Source organism: Nuphar pumila, chromosome 10 (assembly GCF_984573655.1).
Source record: "Nuphar pumila chromosome 10, dmNupPumi1.hap1.1, whole genome shotgun sequence".
In the NCBI taxonomy this organism is placed as follows: Eukaryota; Viridiplantae; Streptophyta; class Magnoliopsida; order Nymphaeales; family Nymphaeaceae; genus Nuphar; species Nuphar pumila.
Window position 1 is genome coordinate 98744106 of NC_143258.1, and position 26781 is coordinate 98770886.

General features: G+C 36.6%; 1 protein-coding gene across 5 annotated transcripts in view; it reads right to left on the reverse strand.

The window, feature by feature from the left end:
• Nucleotides 1-26781, reverse strand: part of LOC149827541 (ubiquitin carboxyl-terminal hydrolase 26-like) — a 67611-nt gene that overhangs the window by 16605 nt on the left and 24225 nt on the right. For all 5 annotated transcript variants that reach the window (XR_016434915.1, XR_016434914.1, XR_016434916.1 and 2 more), the window contains exons 7-9: nt 21584-21765; nt 21093-21377; nt 20809-21013 (exon numbers count right to left, since the gene is read on the reverse strand). Coding sequence is in view for 2 of the 5 variants with exons in the window: in XM_090019450.1 (XP_089875576.1) it covers nt 20809-21013; nt 21093-21377; nt 21584-21765 (672 nt within the window). In the remaining 3 variants the exon portion in view is untranslated. The remainder of the gene's footprint in view (nt 1-20808; nt 21014-21092; nt 21378-21583; nt 21766-26781) is intronic.

Below are 26781 nucleotides of genomic sequence, written 5' to 3' on the forward strand. Positions count from 1 at the left end.
TTACTCTCTAATGGGCGAAAAAGAGTCCCATTTTGCTCTTGGTTTCAAATTGAATGGGTCCAACTATCATGTTTGGGCCGGAAATATGGAGGCTCATATAAAAGGGAAGGGTCTATGGGGATATGTACTTGGTACAATTCCGGAACCGGAACCCAAGATTACTGTGGTAAATGGAAGCGAAATCAAGGTTCTTGAGGGAGAAGAAAGAACCAAAGCCCTTGAAGAATACTCCAAGAAGCACGATGAATGGAAAACGAAGAATTTCAAGATTCTTTCATGGTTTTTCTCATCCGTGGAGACTAAGATCAATGCCAACATTATTAAATTCAAAAAGGCATCGGAAGCTTAGCATTATCTTGAAAAAATGTACACATCAAGGGATCTCTCTCATAAATACTACCTTCAAAAGAAGGCTATTTCCCTTACCCAAGGTGAAATGACGATTAGGGAATACTTTGCCGATCTTTCCTCTATTTGGGATGAGCTTGCAATGCTTGAACCAAAATGGAGTGGGGAGGCAATTGAGCTTCGTCACAAGCAACTTGAAGAAGATTGGTTCTTCAACTTTTTGAATGGGCTAAGGCCCGAATTTGAGCAAATAAGGTCATCTCTTCTTTCCTCCTTTTCTACTCTTCTCTTGAAGATGTTCTCACCAAACTAAGTGGTGAAGAGACTCGTATGAATTTATGTAAACAAGGACCAAATGTTCTTGCGGTTCCTTGTAGTATTGAAGAAAATAGTGAGGTTAATGCCGTATCAAGACCCGGAAACAATATAAGAACCTATCGTCCCCCTCACTTTAAATTTCAAAATCAAGGAGAAAATGGTGGACAAAGAGGGAAAAGAGACTATAGCAAAACTATTTGTCATTTTTGTAAAGAACCGGGGCATATCAAACCCGTTTGTTCCAAGGGGAAGAAGCTCCTAGCCTTGGCTACCACCGGTGTACCACAGAAGGAGGCATCTTCAAGTGGGACCCTCTCTATAAGTCAAATAGTGGAAGCTCTTCAACCTCTCCTCAAGGGATCTACCTCCGGTGCGGCTGTGCCCACTTCTTCTTCTCCAGGTAAAATCTCTTGGCTTTTGGACTCTGGTGCATCCTTTCATATGTCCCCAAACATTTTTTCACTCTCCGATTACTCTAAAAATGGTTCCCCATCTTATGTCTCCACTGCGGATGGAACCTCTCTTGAAATTAAAGGAATAGGTAATTTTGAAACTCAAGAGTTCTTTATTCCAAAAATCAGATTTATACCTAAACTAAACTTAAATCTCCTCTCTGTTTCTCAACTCACGGACCATGGCTGTGATATTAAATTCTCTTGTGATAAATGTTTAATACAGGATCGTCAGTCCGGGAAATTGATTGGGGAAGGCTTTAGAAGGGGAGATTTATATTATATGGAATCTCTTCAAGTTCCAAAAGTTTTGTGTAATGTTGCCCGACATAAAGATATAAATGTGTGGCACAAAAGACTTGGTCATCCTAATATCACCAAGTTATCATACTTACATTTTGCAAAAGACCTATGTAAAAGCTCATTTTCTTGTAATGACTGTATTCTTGAATAAATGCGAAGTTTACCTTTTGAGCAAAGAACTATGTTCTCTTCTAAAACTTTCGAAATTGTTCATTCGGATGTTTGGGAACCTGCACCTGTTGTTTCAAAAGGAGGTTTTTCTTATTACATAATATTTGTGGATGATTTTTCCAGATAATCGTGGATATATTTTCTTAAGTTTAAACATGAAGTGTTTTCATGTTTTAAAATTTTTCATTCAATGATTAAGAATCGATTCAACAGTAACATAAAGATTTTTAGAAGTGACTATGGAGGAGAATATCTCTTCAATCAATTTAAAGTATATCTTGAGGATCAAGGTATTGTTCACCAAAGGTCCTGTCCTAAGACACCTCAACAGAATGGGTTAGCTGAAAGAAAACATAGGCACATTATCGAGACCACTAGCACTCTCCTTATATCTCAAAATATTCCTAAAATTTTTTGGGTTGAAGCAGCTCTTGCTTCTGTTTATTTGATAAATCGCTTACCATCTAGGTTATTAGGTAAAATATCTCCCTTCGAGGTATTAGATAAGATCGAACCTGATTATAATAGGTTAAGAGTCTTTGGATGTAAGTGTTTCATACTTACGAATAAGAATGACAAACTCTCTGCCAAGGCTATTCCTTGTGCCTTTCTTGGTTATTCCAAAACTCAAAAAGGTTTTCGTTGTTATAACCTTCGAGATGATAAACTATATGTCTCTAGAAACGTAACCTTTTTAGAAAATGAAAGTGGTTTTGAAAAAAATGTTTCTCAACAAGAAAATTTTGATTACTCCTTCTTATTCGACTTATTGTCTAGTAATGATGATCTAGTGATGATGATGTATCATTAAACCATGATGAGGAAAATGATGGAGACATTGGTGAACATAATTCCCCCAATGAACCAGAAAGTAGAGTTCCAAGTGATCCTATAACCTACTCTCGTAGAAACCAAGACACCTTTAGAAGTGCTATTGATCAATATAGTGAGCTTTCCACCTCTCTTGACCATAGAAGATCTGAAAGGAATAGAAGACCTCCAAATCGTTTTGTCTCTTTTGATTCTTTTTCACCTCAATATAGGGTTTGTCTAAGTGCCATTCATTCTTATTTTGAGCCAAGAAATTTTGAAGAAGCAAAAAAATGTATAGACTGGCAAGAGGCCATGCAAAGTGAACTTGATGCTCTTAAAAGGGCCGAAACTTGAGATTTTCAATCTCTACCTATAGGAAAGAAAACTATAGGTTGTCGATGGGTCTTTAAAGTTAAAACCAAGAGCGATGGTCCCCTAGAAAGGTATAAAGCTCGCTTAGTTGCTAAAGGATATGGGCAAGAGTATGGAATTGATTACGAAGAAACCTTTGCCCCTGTTGCTCGGATGGTTACGGTTTGTATCTATTAAAAATTGGAACATTTTTCAAATGGATGTTAAAAATGTCTTCTTAAATGGTGATCTCAACGAAGAAGTATATATGGATGCCCCACCAGGCATGATAATTCCTAAAGATAAAGTTCTCCGTCTTCGTAAGGCTCTCTATGGTTTAAAATAGGCACCCAAAGCCTGGTATGATAGGTTTACCAGTGTAATGCTGGAAAATGGATTTTCCTCATGTTATATTGATACTGCTTTGTTTACTAGAAAATCTAATGCAGGGATTGTAATTTTATTGCTCTATGTTGATGATATGTTAATCACAGGTGATGATATTCAAGGAGTCAAGGGTATTAAGTCTGTCTTGACTTCAAAATTTGAGATGTCATATTTGGGTTTTCTGACATATTTTCTTGGAATTGAGGTTGCCTATTCGCAACGTGGTTATTTTCTATCTCAGTCTAAACTTGCTTGTGAGATTATTGACAGATCCGGGATTTCTGATGACAAAGTATGCGAAACTCCTGAAGTTGTGGGAGCAAAAATGAAAATTGACGATGGTATTCCCTTAACTGATCCTACCCCTTACAGGCAGTTGGTAGGTTCGTTAATGTATCTTAGTATTACTCGACCTGACTTGTCACATGTTATACACATCGCCAGTTAGTTTCAGCACGCTCCCACAACCGTTCATATGAGTGATGTTCTTCGTATCATCAGATACTTGAAGGGCACAGTAAATAAGGGAGTATTTCTATCTTCTTCTGATTTAAAATTACTTGCTTATACTGACTCAGATTGGGGAGGTCACCCTAGTAACCGTCACTCCACCACTGGTTTTTGTATTTTCTTAGATGAATCTTTGATTTCATGGCAATGTAAAAAGCAACAGAAGGTCTCTCTGTCATCCACTGAAGCCGAATACAGAGCCATGGCGTCCACTACAATGGAAATTGTATGGATTCGACGTCTTTTGGAAGATATGGGAGTAGTTGTCAAAGAACCAACAAAGCTATGCTGTGACAATAAGAGTGCAATCTACATTGCCAAGAACCACACCTTTCACGAGCGAACAAAGCATATAGAGATGGATTGTCATTATGTCCGAGAAGAATACTTGAAGAAGGTCATTGATCTACCATATGTGACATTTGAGTATCAACTTGCCGACTTCTTCACAAAAGCTCTATGTTCGCCCAGATTTCATTTCCTTCTTGACAAACTTGCGGTTATCACACCGTAAGTTTGACGGGGGGTGTTAAAATGTATCTCCTAAAAATCATTATCATTATTGTAAATATAAATATATATATTTATATACATAGAGATATATTTACATATAATATATTATATGTACATATATCTCTATATATATATAAATATATATATTTATATACTTTTACCTGAAAAGGTATTTTCGTCATTTCCTGTTTTGCGCATATTCCCTTTTTGGAATATGTTGTAACTTTCTTTTTATTTTTTATTTTTGTAATTTCTTTTTTCTTTTTTTTATTTTTCACATTTTTTAATGTGCATTGGGGGTCCCCCAATAGAGTCCTTGAGGGCCCCCAACGGTCACAAATGTGACCGTTGGGGGCTCCCAACGACTCCTTTGGGAGCCCCCTTTGCACCTTCTTGCATTTATATAAATAGGGGTGTTCCCCCCTTGTATTTCTAAAGCTTGAGAGTCTCAAGCATCCGGTTCTTTCTATGAAATACATGCCTTAGTGCATGTTTATTATTTTTACGCTTTTTGCGTACTTTGTTCAAGTGTTGTGAGAGTGCCTTCATGCACATCTTTTCTATATTATTTGTGTTCGTATGCGTATTGTCTTATCATAGACATTTTCACAGGCACACATAAAGCCACTAAGGGTAGGAGAGCATACACAAATAAAAATATATTAATTTTATTAATCTCACAAAATATGTATGAAGAAAGACTGTAATGACCCCAACTTATCCTCGTAAAAAGTGAATTTTTTTTTAACAATTGCAGAAACAAAACCCAAGGATTCGGGGTCTCACAGATTTAATCTATACCAAACCACAAGAGATAGTGCATTGAATCAACGAAGATATAATCAATAGAATAAATGTCATATAGCTAAAATAAATAAAAGGTCTATCACAATGAGTCACTCTCTTAAGAACCCAGAAGATGTCATGCAAAACTCGCAGGCTCCATATAGCAAGTCACCCCATCACTAAGCTCTCAGTTCTGAAAAAAACAATTTTGAAAGACGGGGTAAGAGCCAAAGTCCTTTATACGAATTCCTCTAAAATCCAAACAGAAAGGAAAGAGTATAAACCAAATTCATGCATATTTTCATAGGAATATAACAACAATTTACAGGATCAACTTATCATTCAAGCATTTAAAACAGGTATCATGCAATTAACAAATATCATGCGAGACAGAATAAGCATGAATGCACGAACTAATCCGAAACAGTAAAAATGCATGATTTAATGCACATGCAAGAATATAACTTATTAAGTTATTATCAGAGTTGCTTTTGTATATATGTCCCTATTAAATGCACACAATTTTAGTTTTCACTTTTCCTTAAACACACGGATACTCAAAACGGGCACAACATTCCTGAAGTCGAAATTAGGTTTTCAGTTGTACCTTAACACACAAATTGTATTTTATTACTGGGTTCCACACTTGTTCCTTGACCGATATTAGGATTCTTTGTCTTCCATCGGAACATTAAGAATCTCCACCTAATTTTGGTAAATAAAAATCATCAACCATTAATGTCACTTTCTTGGTATACTAATAACTACAATTGAGTCAACAACAACACTCCAAAGCAAAGTGTCTGAAATCTTCCTAAAACCATGGCCGGAAGGTGAACCACCCACATTAGGTTCAGGGGCACAATCGTATCCTCACGGTCCCCAATGACCGCTATCCAAGATTCTCACACTGTAAAAGGGACATCAAGGAAGAGATAATTATACTGTTTGACCTCTTTTACCATTTAAAATAATTTAAAGTTATTTACACAAGAACAGTTTTGTCAATCCGCATGCAAAACCCAACTCGGGCCCTGGCCCGCCACATATTTTTTTAACAGTGCAATTAATTTTGAAAAACAAATAATTTCATAAAATAAATTTTGCAATGCATAAATAAATTTAATAATATTGAAGCAACACCTGCTTGTGACCCACATGGCCTGCAATGGTTCACATCTAACCACAAAAGCATCTCAAAGTGATTTATGCATCTTATACAAAATTTTAGTGAACATGCAACACACTGGTTTCAAAACGTGTCCACAATCCACATTCAATCACACAACAAGAATGCACATAATACCAATTGCATACGCATGCGAAGAGTCTTGCAACGCATATTATCGTGATCAATTTCATGCATAAACTCCCAAATATGCACGTGATCATATTTTTGCAAACATCAAAATAACATAAAAAATTTCATGTGTATGATATGCACATTTATGCCAATGATATTCAATTGAGTGAGCATACATGGCCAATCAAAATATGAAGTCAGATGCATATAATCCTGCAGCCAACACAAATGTGAGCCACTCAACCTTGGTCCACAAAGTGTAAACTTGTTCACACCACTCATTGTAGAATCTGGTATTCGCACATGACTCAGAGCATAGCAAAACATGAAATCTGGTTCATGTATAAAATCGTGCACATTGAAATCTGGTTCATGTGCAAAACCGTGTGTATATATATATATATATATATATATATATATATATATATATATATATCATCCGGCACCATGACGTGCTGTCAGCCGCATGTCACTGCTATGCTAAAGCAAGCAACAGCATGCTATACTGCAGAAAGTGCACACTAATGTGTTGTGAACAGTGCATAATGGTTGCACAAAGGTGCAGCACTGCTGCCCCCAACAGCTCGCACAAACCAACCAATATGGAGCAGATAATAGGTTTGGCAGCATAAAAAACAAATAGTTTTGATATACAATCAGCAAAACAGTTCAACATAGCAATAAATATCCGAATTTGATGACAAGCTTCATGACGGCATGCAGTTTGGTTTTATGACAATCAGCATAGCAATGCTAAAGAACAACAGATTTTTATAAGACGAACAACAGATTTTTATAAGACAAACCCAAAGCTGATGACAGACACATTAGAACTGAAAAAAAAATCAAATTTGTTACCAGTCCGCAACTTTCAAATATATACATTCTGATATGCTGCTAAACAAATAAACAGGTAAATACAAATCTGATGACAGTCAAAACTTTGAACAAAATATTCAGTTTTGAATTCAGTCATTAAGACATAATCAGATTTATTTATAAAGTGAATTCGAACTCATGATGGTCGGCCAGAAATCGGACAATGATATGACCGAAAAATATGTTCAATAACAGTCCACAGTGAAGCATATCAAATCTGATTATTTTTATCACAGGCCATAAATTCAGCCTGTAAACAAATTATGATGATCATCAAGAAAAACACATTTATATCTGTCACACGATTTCAAATCTGATTATCAGTCAATGTTATGAGTTTAATAACGGTTCACATAGAAGTGTCAAAACAGATACTGAAATCAAACTGATGACGGTCACATATGACAGTCGGCCAGAAAATAAAGTTAGTTCAATAACGGTATGACAACTTCTCAAAAAGGAACTTAAAGCAGTCGACATGTTGACATCAAAACTATTTTGATGCTAATCCGAATGACAGCATCAAGATAGTCATGATGTCAAACAGCATACACCCAAAAATCGTGTATGAAAATAAGTGATCATATCTCCTGTTTGATCATAACCAACCCAAAACAGTCTTGAACAAAGGAATTGGGAGGGCCGAATATATATTCATCAAGGGAACAAACTCATTCAAAAATAAACATGTTATATATGTCGATATTCTCCTTGAACAAGAAAACTAAAAACATGCCAAGATCGGTAGGGCCAATATATATATATATATATATATATATATATATATATATATATATATATATATATATATATATATAACTCCGCATGTGTATAACTGTTTAGTTATACACTGCCGGTCCCAAGCCCGGATAAAGGAGGAGGGTTGCGGTAGGCCTGTGACAGCCAGCATAAAAACTTTGTCATACCCTATGAAAATGAACCAATATGAGAATTTCGTTGGGGCGTTCCCTACTGAGCGACGCGTTGTACTCTCTAGGTCCGGAGGCAGTGATAAATGGGCAAGGGTTGCTAGGTCATCGCCCAGAAGCGACGCGTCACACCGGCGCCCGGGTGTGGTGTCAAATAGGCAAGGGTTCCCTCACTTTGTTGGACGGGTGGGGGTAAAGAAGTTAGTCCAAGACCATAAAATTAGGTTAGCCACTTGGAACATAGGCGCTTTAACTGGTAAGTTAGTAGAGTTAGTAGATGTTATGTGTAGGAGAAAGATTGATATTTTATGTCTTCAAGAGACCAAATGGGTAGGTGAGAAAGCAAAAGTGATAGAACCTTGGGGATATAAGATTTGGTATACAGGAATAAATAGGAATAGGAATGGAGTAGGGATTGTTATGAGTCGTCAGTTTATAGATAATGTAGTTGAGGTCCGTAGGAAGGGTGATAGAATTTTACTTATTAAATTAGTATTAGGTACGGATATTATTAATATTATTAGTGTTTATGCACCTCAAGTAGGTTTAGATGATTCCATTAAGCATCAATTTTGGGAAGATTTAGATGGAGCAGTACAAGGGATATCTTATGGAGAAAAGCTTTTCATCGGCGGTGACCTTAATGGACATGTAGGCATTAGTAGGGATGGATTTGAGAGTATCCATGGAGGCTATGGTATAGGAGAAAGAAATGAAAGTGGAGAAAGGATTTTAGATTTTTGTTTGTCCTATGATATGATCTTAACAAACACTTGGTTTAGGAAGAGGGAGTCTCACCTAATAACATTTAAAAGTGGGGTTAATACGAGTCAGATAGATTTTTTCCTACTTAGAAAAAGAGATAGGGGTTGTTGCATCGATTGTAAGGTTATACCGGGAGAAAGTGTAGCTACACAACATAGTCTTAATTTTAGATCTTAGAATTAGACAATGCCGCAAAAGGGATAGACATAGGATAGATCCTAGAATTAAGTTGTAGGCACTGAAAGGAGCTAAACAATGAATGTTTGTAGAGCAGGTAGTTAAGGAAGTTGATTGGTGTCTCGAGGAGGATTCAGAATCAATGTGGAATAAGATAGCGGGTGACATGAGAAAAGTGGCTAAGGAGGTATTGGGTGAGTCTAAAGGCGGTGCACCACTAGGTAAGGATACATCATGGTGGAACGAGGATGTCAAATTAGCTATTAAGGTTAAAAGAGAGTGTTATAGAAATCTAAGAGTCGTGATAATGAGAATTTGGAGAAGTATATGATAGCAAAGAAGGAAGCTAAAAAAGTAGTTCGAAACGCGAGGGCTAAGGTATATAAGGAGGTTTATGACAAGTTGGATACCAAAGAAGGTGAGAAGGATATTTATAGGCTTGCAAAGATGAGAGATAGGAAATCGAAGGATTTGGGTATGGTTAGATGTATCAAAGATGAAACGCAAAGGGTTTTAGTCAAAGATGAGGAGATTAAGGAGAGATGGAAAAATTATTTTGATAAGCTATTTAATGATAGTCATGGTCAAGATCTTGGAGACTTCTCAATTCCTTTTCATGAGATAAATCATGACTTCATGCGCAAGATTCAAAAGAAAGAAATTGCAGAGGCTTTGAAGAAAATGAAATCAAGAAGGGCAGTTGGCCCAGATGGTATACCTATCGAGGCTTGGAAATGCTTGGGAGAGAAAGGTTTAGAATGGTTGACAAATCTTTTTAACTTGATTTGGCGAACAAATAAGATGCCTAATGAGTGGAGGAAGAGTACTTTGGTGCCTTTATAGAAGAATAAGGGTGATATACAAGATTGCACAAACTATCGTGGTATAAAACTCATGAGTCATACTATGAAACTTTGGGAGAGGGTGATTGAGTCTAGGTTGAGGAAGGTTGTCATGATATCGAAGAATCAATTTGGTTTTATGCCTGGAAGATCAACTATGGAAGCTATACATCTTCTTAGACAACTTATTGAAAGATATAGAGAGAGGAACAAAGATTTGCATATGGTTTTTATTGATTTAGAGAAGGCATACGATAGAGTACCTAGGGGCGTTCTCTGGTGGACAATGATGAAGAAAGGTGTTTCTCTCAAGTACATTAGTATAATTAAAGATATGTATGAAGGAGTAGTAACCAATGTCCGCACTTGTGGAGGGGTGACAACCAATTTTCCGATAACAGTTGGGTTACATCAAGGATCTACTTTAAGCCCTTTCCTATTTGCGATAGTGATGGATGAGCTTACGAGATCAATTCAAGAAAATGTTCCGTGGTGTTTGTTGTTTGCTGATGATATTGTTTTGATTGATGAGTCTAGAGCTGGGGTTAATGCTAAGTTAGAATTATGGAGACAGACATTGGAAGCTAGAGGTTTTAAGTTGAGTAAGAGTAAGACTGAATATATGGAATGTCGGTTTAGTAAGCAACGAAGTAGTGATGGGAGTGTAGTGAAGCTTGGTGAGCAAGAAATACCGGTGAATGATTATTTCAAATATTTGGGATCCATCATTCAAAAATATGGAGAAATTGATGGAGATGTAAATCATAGGATAAAGGTTGGGTGGATGAAATGGAAAAGTGCAACTGGAGTGTTGTGCGATCGTAGAATGCCATTGCGGTTGAAGGGAAAGTTTTATAGGACGACTATTAGACCCGCTTTACTATATGGTACGGAATGTTGGGCTGCCAAGAGACATCATATTCAAAAAATGAGTGTAGCTGAAATGCGGATGCTTAGATGGATGTGTGGAAATACAATAAAAGATAAGATTCGGAACGAGGAGATACGTAAGAAGGTAGGTGTTGCACCCATTGAAAATAAGATGTGAGAGAATCGTTTACGGTGGTTTGGACATATTCGACGAAGGCCTAATGATGCTCCAGTTAGAAGGACGGAGAAATGGGAAAATATATTAGTTAAAAGAGGTCGGGGTAGGCCTAGGAAGACTTGGATGGAGATGATAGGAAAGGATATGAATGCTTTGAACCTCACCGAGGACATGGCATTGGATAGAAATGATTGGAGGAAAAGGATTCATGTGGAAGACCCAAAATGAATTTCTTTTTTGGTTCATATCGCTGACCCCAATTGTTTTGGGATGAAGGCGTAGTTGTTGTTGTTGTCGTATATATATATATATATATATACACACAACATAGAGAGAGAACTAGATGCAGAAAATCGGCATTATGTGTGTAAACTCAAGAACACTAATGTTAAATCCATAAAATCGTTGGTATGGATACATCAACCAAAGACATACAAAATCACAATTCAAAACATAGTTTTAAACCTGTTTTTAGATTCGATTTGATTTTTCCATTGAAAATTTACATGAATCGGATTTAAACCCATTTCTCCCCGTTCTAATCTAGAGAGAAACTCGTACGTTAGTTTGGAAAAGAAAAGAAACTGAAAAAATCATTGGATGTTGGACATGGGAGGTGAATCTTCTTCTTCTTTTTCTTCTTTTTCTTCTTCTTCTTCTTCTTCTTCTTATTTCTCTTTTTTTTCCTCTCTCTTTTCTCACTCTCTCTCCCATGAGTTGGGCTCCTTCTCTCTAGAATAACGATTCTAGAGAGAAAGGGAAATCCAGCCCCTTTTATAATCTTTCTAAAAAAATTTATTTTTATTTTCTTATTACATTTTTTTGTTTTATGTAATAAGAAAAAAAAATATGTAATAAAAAATAAAAAAATGAAATCAAGAAGGGCAGTTAGACCAGATGGTATACCTATTGAAGCTTGGAAATGCTTGGGAGAGAAAGGTTTAGAATGGTTGACAAATCTTTTTAACAATATTTGGCGGACAAATAAGATGCCTAATGAGTGGAGGAAGAGTACTTTGGTGCCTCTATATAAGAATAAGGGTGATATACAAGATTGCACAAACTATCGTGGTATAAAACTCATGAGTCATACTATGAAACTTTGGGAGAGGGTGATTGAGTCTAGGTTGAGGAAGGTTGTCATGATATCAAATAATCAATTTGGTTTTATGCCTGGAAGATCAACTATGGAAGCTATACATCTTCTTAGACAACTTATTGAAAGATATAGAGAGAGGAACAAAGATTTGCATATGGTTTTTATTGATTTAGAGAAGGCATACGATAGAGTACCTAGGGACGTTCTCTGGTGGACAATGATGAAGAAAGGTGTTTCTCTCAAGTACATTAGTATAATTAAAGATATGTATGAAGGAGTAGTAACCAATGTCCGCACTTGTGGAGGGGTGACAACCAATTTTCCGATAACGGTTGGGTTACATCAAGGATCTGCTTTAAGCCCTTTCCTATTTGCGATAGTGATGGATGAGCTTACGAGATCAATTCAAGAAAATGTGTCATGGTGTATGTTGTTTGTTGATGATATTGTTTTGATTGATGAGTCTAAAGTTGGGGTTAATGCTAAGTTAGAATTATGGAGACAGACATTGGAAGCAAGAGGTTTTAAGTTGAGTAAGAGTAAGACAGAATACATGGAATGTTGGTTTAGTAAGCAACGAAGTAGTGATGGGAGTGTAGTGAAGCTTGGTGAGCAAGAAATACCGGTGGATGATTGTTTCAAATATTTGGGATCTATCATTCAAAAGTATGGAGAAATTGATGGAGATGTAAATCATAGGATAAAGGTTGGGTGGATGAAATGGAAAAGTGCAACTGGAGTGTTGTGCGATCGTAAAATGCCATTGCGGTTGAAGGGAAAGTTTTATAGGACGACTATTAGGCTCGCTTTACTATATGGTACGGAATGTTGGGCTGCCAAGAGACATCATATTCAAAAAATGAGTGTAGCTGAGATGTGTATGCTGAGATGGATGTGTGGAAATACAATAAAAGATAAGATTCAGAACGAGGAGATACGTAAGAAAGTAGGCGTTGCACCCATTGAAAATAAGATGAGAGAGAATCGTTTATGGTGGTTTGGACATATTCGGCGAAGGCCTAATGATGCTTCAGTTAGAAGGATGAAGAAATGGGAAAATATATTAGTTAAAAGAGGTCGGGGTAGACCTAGGAAGACATGGATGGAGGTGATAGGAAAGGATATGAATGCTTTAAACCTCACCGAGGACATGGCATTGTATAGAAATGATTGGAGGAGAAGAATTCATGTGGAAGACCCAGAATGATTTTCTTTTTTGGTTCATATCGCCGACCCCAATTGTTTTGGGATGAAGGCGTAGTTGTTGTTGTTGTTGTATTTTTTTGGTTTTATCTCCTCTTATCTAGAGGACTCCTCTAGAGGGGGACGCCCCCTCTAGAGGTCTCTCTCATAGAGGGTAGAGTTCTGCCAAAGGTACGACTCTACCTCTCTAACCACTCTACTTTATTCTTTGTTTTTTTTTATGATATTTTTGTGTATTGTCGCACATGTAATCGCTATGCACGATCCAATAAGATATAATACTATATATATGAACTACATTCTCGATGAAGCGATTGTAATTACCTACTGACCTACTCCTACTTGATATGACCGAATTTGATGACATATTGGGGATAGTTTAGTTATTTAAATATCAGGCGAATGTCCTTTGTAGTCAAGAGAAAGTAGACTTGGACCTACCCAGATTATCGTAGGTTGAGTTTTAGCCTCTACAGACCTATGACAAAGACTAAAATTGTATCGGTACTAAGAGTCCAGAAGTACCATAATTTTTGTCTTCGTGTAAGCACTTACAAGAAATTTCGAGGACGAAATTCTTTTTAGGAGGAAAGGATGTAATAACCGCAAATTTTATGCAGTTATATAGAAATTTTATATATATATTTTGTAATTAACGTGATTTGGGCCTAGGATCCGTTACCTGGATCCAAAAGAAATATATAAATGGGTATTAAAGTATATATATAATAATAATACTAAATAAATAAATAACTAAGATTAATTGTTATAAGAAAATAATAATAAATAAATTTGTCGAATCCACAGTTAGACCCAAATGGATCCAACCCATGGATCCACAGTTATTTGCGCGACCCAGATCCACATTTCTAAACATCCGGATCCAAATCACGATCGGATCCAGAGTCGCGGGTCGCGGTTCGAACCCAGACCCGGCCCGCACCTTGCGTAATGAGAAAAAAAAGGAAGAAAAGGCAACTCGATATGGGTTGTCCGATAAAAACAAAAAAAGGAAAGTTAGGGTTCAGTGTGAACCTTAACTGATATCGCATGGGAGGGAATGGGTCGGAGAGCAGCCGTCGGGGGTCGCCTCTTGTTAAAAGGAGGAGAGGACCTCGCCTCTCTCCCTCCTGCTCTCGCATCCCTCTCTGCTTCACACTCACCGTCTCTCATCTCCCTTTTTCCTCCCGCTGCCTCATCTCTCACTCTCTTCCCGGTTGACGACTTCGACCACCTGTTGCTGTTGTCGCCAGCAACCAATGTCGTCGGTGACCTCCTTCTCGCAACAACGTCAGCCATCTCTTCCTCTGCTGCATCTCGGCAGACCTCTGCAAACATCCCTGCCCCTCCCAATCTCGATAGTCACGACAGCACCGACGGGGTTCATCCAAGCGTCCATTGCACCGCAACAACCTCCAATCGTCGGAGAAAGGTAGGATCGGTAATTTTTCTTGTGGGTTATTGACTGGGTTTGGGTGTGCTTGGGTTGGTCAAGGAAAAAAAATATTCGAATGATGAAGCCCACTGATAACCTAAACCGAGAACCCAATTTCTTGGATTTGGGGGTTTCTTGTTTTAGATTCATAGGATTGTTTCTTGAATGCAGAATGAGGTTAAGGAAAAAGAGGTTTGTTGGTGTTCTTGATTTCCTTCGTCTGTTATAGCTAAAGTATTTATGAAACGAGTTGGTTGGCATTCTTGATTTTCTTCATTTCAGCATTCTTGGAGTTTTTCTCTCCATCTGGGTGTATTGTATTTTGTGTTAATTTTGTTGAGTAGTCTGGATTCTTTGAGGTAAAGGTTGGCAATATGAACTTATGGTTGAATTTGACCATAAAGTGAAGTTGGTCATGCTTTATTTCGTCTTTACTTGGGAATGGTTAAAAGATGGGGATATGTTAAACAATTGAATAAGATCCACAATAGAAGACAATTCTATGTTTTTTTAACACTAATTGGGATGCCTGCAAGGGTAAGAGATTGGAACCTTAGATCGTTCAATCTTTAGTTTATGTCAGGTTATGAGATCTGTTGTATAGAGTAAATCTTGGCCATGATACTCTTATTCTTGATTCCGAGGTCAATGTAGTGATGGCATTGCCAAGCAGCCTGTCTAGCGGGAAAATAAACATTTTGATCATACTATGCGGATTTTTCAGATTGCAGCGCATTCTACCTTGTGTCCCCGTTTTATTTTCCTCGGTAACTGATGCAATTCTATGGTGCAAGAACTTCTATAGCCACCGTAAACGTTACATTTTTTTGTCATTACAAATATAGTCTGGATTTGGGGTCTAGTTATCTTGGAACAAAAAGATTCCCATGAGCCATTGCTACAATGGATGTACAGCCTTCTGATTGAGGCTGTGCAATAGCACATTCTGATGATTGAGATGAGGGGATGCAATTTTACTTTTCGGGCAGTAAGGAGTCCTTTAAAGAAAATGTTCAGTCAGTGATCTGACCTATCCATTCCATTTATGTTTGTTACGCTACCTGAAATGATGTTTCAAATATACCATAAGTGGCTAATTGAAAAAGGTAGAATCATAGCCACATTACACAATCAGTTTGGATCTTATCTGCTTTAGGAAAACATAGGCATAATTTCCTACAATTGATGTTTGTTCGTGGAGACCCTCGTCAACCTTGCCACTTCCCTGTCCATATCCTCATCAGCCATTATCTTTTGCATTCGACTCTTTGGTTGTATGCATACAACCTTATTGTATGCATACAACCTTATCTATATGTGGCATGCTGCAATTTATGGTTTAAATATCTGGTGTGACAGGGGGTTGATCTGATGACTTATCTGACTCAACCCAGTTGACCCTCCTACTAGGTCAATTTCTTTTTAGGTTTTAGTTATACATGATTAACATCCGAACTCATGACGATAGGAATGGACTTTATTTGTTTTATTTGTGCAAGAACCCATTCCTCATGTTAATTTTCTTTACAATAGAGAATGCTATATGTTTCAATTACAAATATTTGCTAATTTAGGTTCTGATGTTGCTTTTACATTAAATCTCTACTTTATCAATGCCACAGTTTCACAGTTAAGCTCTTTTTATGACAGTGAAGCTTATACACCACACTAAATAGTTAATAATGGAAAAATCCTGAAGGAGGATGCATATCTGACTTGGAGATTCAGATATGGCAAATGCCACGAACATAAAAACAATGTAAACATATGGTTTATATGATGTTTTGTTGACAGTTTAAATACTTGAGTAATATGTTATTTTGTGGATTGTATCAAATCGGATTTCCTATTAGTTTGTTGACGGTGATTACAGTTGATTATATGATATTTTGTTGTGTTCTATCACCAAATCTGATTTTTTTATATTATTATATTGATTGATATCCAAGATAACTATACATCATTTTACTGACTATATCAAATATGTTTCAATGTTGGTTTAATAACTAATATCAAATCTGAATACATATGTTTTTGTTACCTATTATCATGCTTAATTTCGAGTTCTTTTATTACCTATTATTAGACTTGAGTTCGAAGTTATTTTATTTCCCATCATCAGTATTGACTTCAAGTAGTTATGTTGGCTGTGATCAGATCTGAGTACATGTGACAGTCTAATAAGCTTCTTCCTCATAATTTTTTAAACTGGACATTCTTTGATGATAAATGCATATTAAGTTGCATAGTTACTTGGCTCTAAGTACATATTAAAATGCATAAATTCTGATATTCGAAGGGCATACTTTTTGGAAGGTTCTGATTAAGCTGCACCCTTGCTTATGTTAAAATGTCTATTGAGTTGCTTATTCTCTAATGTTTAACTTTATGTTAAGGTGTATAAACTTTCTAACGATCAATGGCCTAGCACACTACATACTTTCTGAAATTATCAAATGCTAATAAAGACACCAGAGCACTATGAGAGGGTGTTTGGGAACTCCTGCCTAATGGGCAATATGGGATTGAATACCCGATGCGGGTACTTGGGTTATTAGCTTGTGTTCTACGGCAATAAAACTGATGAAAACTTAATCTTAAATGTTGTGTGCCCGACTGGTTTAAAAGTACCGGGGCATTGGTGCTTGACGGTTTAAAGGTACCGAAGCATTATGGGTGATAATCATGACACTTATAGGAAATTTAAATTTAATTTCTGTAGCCTGACTGGTTTAAAGGTATCGGGGTTTGTGTGCTTGACTGGTTTAAAGGCATCGGAGCACTCTAAGTGGGTTTATACAATCAATATGAAAAATGATTAAGTTGGTTTATACACCTTGATAAAATGACTAAGGTTGGGAATCTACTATAATGGTAGTAGAAGGTTTGGGAAAAATGTCTCTATACCCTGGGAAGTTAATTAAATGAAAAGATCAACTCACTCAGTTCTTAGGCTTACCTTGGAGAGGGTAGGTGGTACAAAACTCCGAGGACATGTGTTTTGGTTTCGAGCGTAAAGCGACTCGTTGGTCCCAGTCCTCGGAGTTGGGAGACCCAGACTACCAAATGTGTCTTAGGTGGTAGTTTCATGTTCTTCTGCAGAAGTTAGGGATGCATCCTATTTTGGTTTTGACCTTTGGGAGGTTCTCTCGGTCACTGGCCGCTCCCTTAAGATTTACAGTTTCGGTTAGAACGTTCGAGTTGATAACACACCCATGAATAATAAACCCCCGAATGTTCTCTTCCGTTACGGGTGATTCGGCCCGCATGTACCCGAGAGATAAATAAAGATAAACATTGATTAGAACATTTTAGGTGTCACACAGAGTAAATTTCTAGATTTATAGCTTCATAACTCTTTCAGAATATAGTTTTGTACTTTTAGCATACTTTAGAAATTGTAACATGTGAGATATTTGAATCATGTTGATGTGTAGCTAAATGTTATTCATGCTAATGTTGTGGTTGTAAGATTAAATTATATACATGTTATTGTTGTTGTGTAGTTTCTTTATTTAATCATGTATATGTTGAAAATCATACATGGCACCCACATCACATACTTGACACATGATATACCTGCAAGAAAAATTACAGTAATTCCTACTTAGACGGTTGTAGTTTGATTCCTATAATTTTACCATTTTTCAGGTAAAGAGTAGAGTTATGAGCGGTTGCGGGATGAGGCATCGGATCGAGATTTTGGATTTACGGTTCTAGGCATCGCTTGGGTTTATTGTAATTGAATGGTTCATATCATTTAAAACTCTGATAATTTTCATCGATATTGAAATGAAATAAATGTTTTGGGTTTGCTCTCCACTGTAATGTTCCGGAATGCTTAACCCTATATTGTTTCTTGTTTCCGCTGTTTACAAAAAAAAAATCACATAAATTTGGGTTAAAAATTTCGGGGTGTTACAGTGACGCCCCCTCTAGAGAACCCATCTAGGTAGAGTTCTACTTTATGTAGAACTCCACCTTATCTAATAAATAAATTCAAATTTTAATTTATTAATTATTTAATATTTAATTATTAAATAATTTATTTTAAGAATATTCCAAAGGGTGTCGCCCCCTCCGGAAGTCCTTTCGTGATAGAATTCTACCCAACTTAACCTTTAAATTGATTCAAAAGTTTTAAATTGGTCATATTTGAATTTTGGATCCAGATCTGGATTCAAAATCCAAATCCATATCCAAAATTAATATGGATCAAACCTGGAACTTTAAACAAAAAATCCATATCATACATTATCAAATAAGGCCACTAAAGACCTCACACAAGATAATTTAAGAGTATGAATACATGCAAATTCCAAATACCAAGAAATATTCATGCTCAAGGAAACTAAATCACTCAAGTACATATTAAAAAAAGTTAATTCAAACATAAGAATCACACTAGATCTCATAGAAACATATGCATGCATATCTCACCAAAACATTTCACAAAAAAAAATACATACTATAAATTATATAAAAACATTTAATAAGACTTTAAATCAACACTAATAAAAATACAATGAAATCCAAGAAATGAACAATGCTCAAATAAGTTTGAAAAAGACAAATTTAAAACCTCTTTTTAAAAATAACACCCAAGAAGATATACCAAAACAATTTCAAAGAGTTCAAACATTTGCTTATTAACAAGCATAAAACAAGAAAGTTCCAAAAAAAACTTAAAAATTAACAAACAATTTTAATAATTTTTCAAATATATGATAAATGAGTGTTTTCTCATTCATAAGACATGAGATAAACAATACAAGCAAAAGTAACTATATACATATAAATTAACATACATAGTGGATCATGATTTCCCTTGAATCCAAGTCATACATCAATAACGAGTCCTTCACAAAGAACAAACTCAAACCAAAGAATCCCACGATCCAAAGAGACAAAATACCAAAAAAGTTTTCTTGACTCTGATACCATGCCACGAAGTGGAAGAGAATCTGAGACACAACCTAAAGACACAAAAAAGTAACTAAAGCACAAACATAATTTATTTAACCAAAAAAGGAAGTAACATATTTATACATTCACAAGAACACCAAGAAATAAAATAAATACTTTTTATTGATAACAAAATAAATAAATATTACAAATGAACATCACTATAAAACACTCAAACACACATCATACGTACATTCATCCTCTCTCACCTATACAATAAAAAGATGAGTAACATATAGAGAAGACATAACGGCCCGTTGACTAGTCAAACTCAAACTAGTTGTTATAGCAAATCCCAAGGGCTAGTTTGATTATTCAAACTAGCCATTAATGCAAATTCTAACGGCTAGTTTGGCTAGTTGGTCATTCCAAAAATGACCAAGAAAAAAAGAAAAACAAAATACAAAAATAAAACATTTAGTTATTTTAATAATGACCAAAAAAAAACTAATCTAACATAAAGTATACCATAAGTATACTTAATAATCTAATAGATATACCTAGAGTATACCTATCCTAAAATACATAAAAGGTATACCTAAGATATATCTTGAATACAACTCAAGCGCATTTGTCTTAGCCCTATAGAAAAACACAGGATTCTTAATCACAATGTTCCTATTTTGGTAATTGAAACGGCTTATAATTCTACAAGAATACACATCAAAAGAAAGAGAAAATACATACACTTAGGTGTACTTTGGTATATACAACACAAATACAACAACATAGGGAAATGCTACATATATAGGACTATATTTTATAGTGTAAGCACATGAATAAGACATGGAAATAACTAAACTTTAAGTTGTAATATGTCAACAGTTAAGCTACAAAAACATATAATTATACATGATCATTAACATTTTTCATTAAACTAACAAGTGTCTTTGTATAAGAATTGTACATTAAAATCATAAAATGCATGATAAAAAGTTTATAATAGGCATTAGGATCAATAACCTGAATCGGTGATCTATCTGGGGGGGGGGGCAGGTTCTCAAATGCATCCCAACTAAAAGCATTACCAAGAGGGGAAAAAATACAAGACATGAAGGCATAATTAACAATGAAGAAATACTGGGAAAACATGTATAACACTGAATTTTTCAATAAAGAGAGTGGAAAAAACATGAGACCTAGATGCTGTAAACAACCTCACAACATATGTGCATTGAACAAAAATCAATGAACAGAAAGTGAACACTAACCTTTTCACACTTGAGGGAATTAATAGTAACCTCCAAACTTTCAGGCTCTGTAGAAGAAACATTTCTTCCACTTACTGTCAGATAAGATCTCCATTTGCTCAGCCACGCAGAAGGTACCAGGTAATATTTACAGCCAGGAAAGACTGCAGCACCTTTACCCAGGTATAACTGTTCATGATTTTGACGCTGCTTCATCTTGGTCGCCCTGCAGCATGTGAGAGAGAGAGAGTAAGTCCTGCCATTGCATCAGCAAGCCATTCACTGAATCAAAATAACAGTATTACCTAAGTTGAATTTCAGAGAATGCCTCCTCAGACTGCTTCAAACTGCATACAGCACAGGTTTCTGAATCCAAAGGAAAGGCAACATGATGTGAAAGATCATCACCCTTCACCTTTTGCACATTTTCAAGGAAGAAAAACCAAAGATTCTCAGGAACCAAGACACGCTTTGCTCCAGGAGCTTGCTCAGGCAAGAGTCCTCCATGTGGACATACAAGCAAAGTTGTAGGATCACCATCTGCATCACACGGAGTATCTGCATTTTTTCTTCGTAGCCACTGCACCAACCTATTAAAAGAAATTAGGTAAGGAGGGAAGGGAGGAGCAGCAGGAGAGAAAAAGTGATTAATAAACTAGACCAGGACTGCAATGGAAGTTCAAACCTAGAAAATGTGCTACAGAGCCACAAATTTCAGATAACAGATGCAAATGGATGAAAAAGATGGAGAAAAGGTGCAAGACAACGCAAAGATCACACAAAAGAAACAATATACCAATTCCTAGACACAAAATATAGATTTCCTTCAAAAGATTGTCCATTAAGTACTTCCTCTGCTAACTCTTTCATGGAAGCTCTTCGATCCCTGTAACCATCGGCTGAAATCATAGTCTTTGCCACTTCTTTGAGACAATCGATGCAACAGTCTCTACCAGACAGTATTGGACCACCTCCATGCTGGATGCAGAGTCGATCATGAGAGAAGTTAGAGTCAGCAAGCAGATGAACAGGCAACACAAAAGACCATTAGTGATTTAAGTTTAGAAAATTGGTGTACATTGTCACATGGTTTGGCAAACACATTATAGAAAACAGAGAAAAAAACGGATGTAGAGCAAACTAATTTCAACGGAACTTTTTAATCATAACTAGACAGATGTGATGAAATTGGACAAATTAATAGCAAGAATTAAGGAAAGCAAACTACATGAACTGAGACAAAACCATAACAATTTTAATCATTCACTTATATATTAATTGAAAGGAAGGCAATCAACAAGGCTATTTCTCATAATAAAGTTCTCTGATATAGAAAAATAACATATTAATATTAAAAACTACTTGCAATTTTAACATGTTTTCTTCCATATTCTTATAGCTTCTCATTTCTCAAACAAAGATTTCTCCATTTTAAAACTTTCCATATCTGTTAACATGTAAAGGCTGTGTAACATGGGCTCTTCTAAAAGGTCAACGCACCTGTGTCGCACCCACATTCGTGGGAGTGCGACACTTGGAAGCAGCTTCTGCAGTGCCAGGTGTGGTCAACTGCACCGGGGTTCATTTCTGTCCAAAACTGGACTCGGTTAACCTTAATCGATTCCAGTTTTATGTATAATATATACTTAAATACACAATATATATATGCACCTCTGCACCCATGTTTTTCGAAACTGCCGTGTCGCACCCACATCTGCACCCACACTTATGTGACAGTGTAAAGGAGAAATAAAGTATACTTGCAAAAGCATGAACATAGAATACACATTCTTCACCTAATGAACACATAAAGTAGTCAGCTGGATTATAGACATGTGTAGCTATCACAGAGAATATCTTGATTCAAATTATAAATAACCAACTTTGAACTTTTAGAACAATATCCCCAGAGCTATTTTGAAAGGACAAAAAAAGGGTTAGTCAAAATGATAAAGACAATAATGCAAGTCTTTGGCTGCAAAAGGAGAACCCCTGCACAAAAGGAGCTCTCAATGAAAATGTGACTGCCTGATCAGCCACTGCATTTTGAAAACTTACAAAATCCTAGTTCTGTATAATGAGTCTATTCATAACCTTGGTTTAACCAATAGAAACAAAACTCATATATGACCTGTAGAAAACCAAACCAAGGTAAAAGCAACATAACTGCTCAATTTTTTCAAATTTAACTTTGTGGTCAATTCCAGCATCTAAGGGTCCTTGTAATAGCAGCCTAATACTATTATGTTTTCTTCCATTCCATGACATACGATCCTCATGAACAAATTAGCTGCATCAGCAAAAGAGGCACACCATGTCCAACATAATCCCGTGTGACAGAGAGAGGAAGAAAGACGAGAACATGGATGAGAAATGATCAGGGCTGAGAGAACAATAAGCAATGCAAGTCATGCTCTTGAAAATAAGGCCATGTTCCACATTAAAAGATTGAAGGAAAAGAAATTTCCCAATGTCGCTGAAACAGCACTAATTGCACTAATCTCCTCATTTATCCACTAGAAGCCAATGATACAATGAGAAGAATTACAAGGAAAAAATTTGTCAATAAAATGTGTCTCCTGTCACACTGAGCTTCTGGCAAATTCATCAGTAATATAGTAGAATACAAGGTTGCCAGACTAGGAAGTGGAAGCTGGAAACCATACAGGAAGCGGAAGCGAGAAGCGATGCATTTTAAAATGTATAAGAAGCGGGAATCGAGGAATAAAAAAAGCAATATAAGAATTGAATGGGAATTGAAATGCAACGCAAATAAAAACTAAAATAAAAGTGGTTAATCTTAAATTTCATGATTTTTTAGTGTAAGAATTAAACTTTTAATAAAATTTAAATATGATGATTGCCAATTAAGAGAAAACACATGGAAGTGAGTGAGAAGCGTGAGACAAAACACATAAAAACATGAAAAGTAGAGTGAAAAAACATATAAGAAGAATAAAAAAAGCATGTGGAAAGAATAGGAGAAGCGTGGGAGAATCGAGATTCCCATCAAGTTCTGGAAGCGAGGAGTATTGTGCTTTCGAAGCAAGTTTCTGTGAAGTGCACCTCTCACCTATCTAAGAAGATTCCGGTAACTCTGGTAGAATACCATAAAATAAGCCTAAAATGCAGGAAACTAGGAGATTGGGAGTACAAGTGTAGATATATGACCATCTATATAACATGGGCACTCGCGTTGACATTGCTGGGTGCGGCACCCGACACGGCTGGGTGCAGGTTAACAAGTGTCGGGTAGTCAACCTCGTATCTGACCATTTTTGTCCAAATTTTTACTTGATCAACTTTGGCCAAATCCAAAATTGTCCATATTTGGAAAAAAACACTTTATAACCTAAAAACTTAAAGTTGTGTGTGTAATGAAATCAAGAAGCCTCCACACACTTCATACAAGAGGCATAAAGCAAATCCTCGAAGAGAGGGGTGTAACGCCCCAAAATTTCAAACTTGCGAACCTTTCAGAAAACAGGCAAGAGACTAAAAAAAAATCTCTTTTCTTTCAGAGTTTGTTATTATAATCAACGGAAGATAATTCTTTTGTTAATTTAGAAAGGCAAGTTGACAATTTTGAGCACATTAGCTAAAATAACCAAAAAGTATAAAATTCGGATATCCAAAGAAAAATCCGTGACAAAACCCAAAAACGTCCAAGATGCGAGCTAAGAGCAAGAAAAGGGAATCTTGAAGTTATCTTGCAATCGCGACATCGCCCGTAGTGTACCTAATCATCACCTGTACCCATAGAATGGGTTAGTTTCGCAAAAAACTAATAGGTGCACAAGAGAGACTACAGGAAACTGAATTAAGAGCATTTAATTCAGCATGCTAAGCAGTTTAAAGCAGATCAGCAGTTAAACAGGTAAGCAATTCAAAGCTCGATTGAACAAAACGTATGTTTGATTAAACTTTTGTCTTCGCAAGAGTTTATACAGAGTCATAAAACGGGTTTAGCAAAAGACTATAAGAAATGTTATCTTCTACTTGATTCGACACGGATGAATAGACATAATAAAACATTGCTCTATCTTGTTTTCGTTCCTAGAACGGGGTCTCTGCATTTAATCATTATCAGGTCATCGTTTGTCGCTCTCACTACTTCTAACAAACCCTTTGTCCTGAACAACCTTAATTTATTTTCATCTCTCAAGGCCTTACACAGCCAATTGTCACCTGTTATGACTCGCTTAAGACGTCATACTTTCTCAGAAAAAACCACTCTTCTATAGAAGGTCCAAAACATGATTTTATATCATGATAAAAAATCAACAAAGATATGATTCTCACATCTGATTCCAGCATATAATCATACTATAACAGAACGCCAAATCTATAAATTCATAACTGGTTATAACAATCAATCTCAGAAGATCATCACAGCTCACCATAACCCTTTATGATAATCAAAAATCACAAGTTCCACGTCGGATCGCTTGGTCTGGAAAATGTACGACCCCATAAGGAATTACCATCCTAGATGGTATACCTGGTCTTGGACAATACACTTCCTCACAGGAGTTCACCGTCTTTGCGGCTACCCGCTCTTAGACAGTATACGTGTAATACCTGAAAAATTTAAGTGATTCTATATGATTTGGGCCTGGGATCCAAATTTCGGATCTAGGACCCATAAAGGGATCTTTACTAATAAATTTACCTCGTAAATCTTTTATGTATGTATAAGTGCAATAATTTTTAATTAATTAAATAATTCGAGGGATAACTATTTACGATAGTGCATAGATGGGTCCGGGATCCACCTTTCGGATCCATATATATATATATATATATATATATATATATATATATATATATATAATCATAAAAAAATAAAAAAAGCAGTAAATAGTTTAGACGGATCCACTCTTATAACCAGCCCGGATCCAAATTGGGATTTGGATCCCGAGTAGCAGAGTTCGGACCCGATATCCGAAAAATAGAATCAATGAATTTTAGAGGATTTGGGCCTCAGGTCTGTTACCCTTATTGGATCCATAAAAGAATCCGTAAATAACCCACCATGGGGTGTTAAATTATACTTATTATATTAATTTTTAATTAAATGAATAATTAATAGTATTAAAAATAAAATAAATCTGGTACAGGGTTGGACCCGCAGTTGGACCCACGAGGATCCAACTGTGGATCCACAAGTGCAGGCAATCCAGATCCGGGCGAATGCTGGATTCGGAGCCGCGGGTCGCGAGCTCGGACCCGAGTTCGGTTTTTAAAGGGCGTTAAACAGGAATCGTGCCTAGGGCACGATTCTTGCTTTCAAGAACCAGAAAGAAAGAGGGGCAGGGGGATTACGCAGAGCGTAACCAACCCCGCGCCTCTCGGCAAGAGGGGAGGGGGGTTTGGGCAATAAAGGGGGAGTGGAGAGGGTCTCTCTCTCTCTCTCTCTCTCTCTCTCTCTCTCTCTCTCTCTCTCTCTCTCTCTCTCTCTCTCTCTCTCTCTCTCTCTTTGTGTCGGTGTGCGCACGCCGAAGGGCAAAACGCCATCGTCAGGCAACGTGGGCTACCGGCTGCCATTGAAGGCCACGAAGAGCAACCCTGTCACGAGGAGCATCAACCGCGGCTCGGTACTCGCGTCTCCAGCCTCCGATCGGCGAAAAACCCACAGAAAACAGCTATGGTTCTTCATTGAGTCTTGGTGAGGGATCGAACAGGGGTTCGATTCCGTGTATGGTTTCGAGATGAGAAAACCCGGGGGTTTCGGTAGTGACGACATCCGATTTGGGGATTTTGCTGTCAACCCCATTTCGGAACCCAAGTTAATGGTTGGGGGTCTATTTTTTTCAGTTAAGAGTTTCCGATTTGGGGGTTTTCAGTTTTACGATTTGAGGGGAGATTATCTTTCAATTTCGTGAAAATCCAAATACACTATGGGGTGTTGGGGGTTTGGGGTAATACCAATACCCAGGTTTCGGATTTGTTTCTTTCTACGTATTAGATGCATTGGTTCGGTTAGAATAGGCA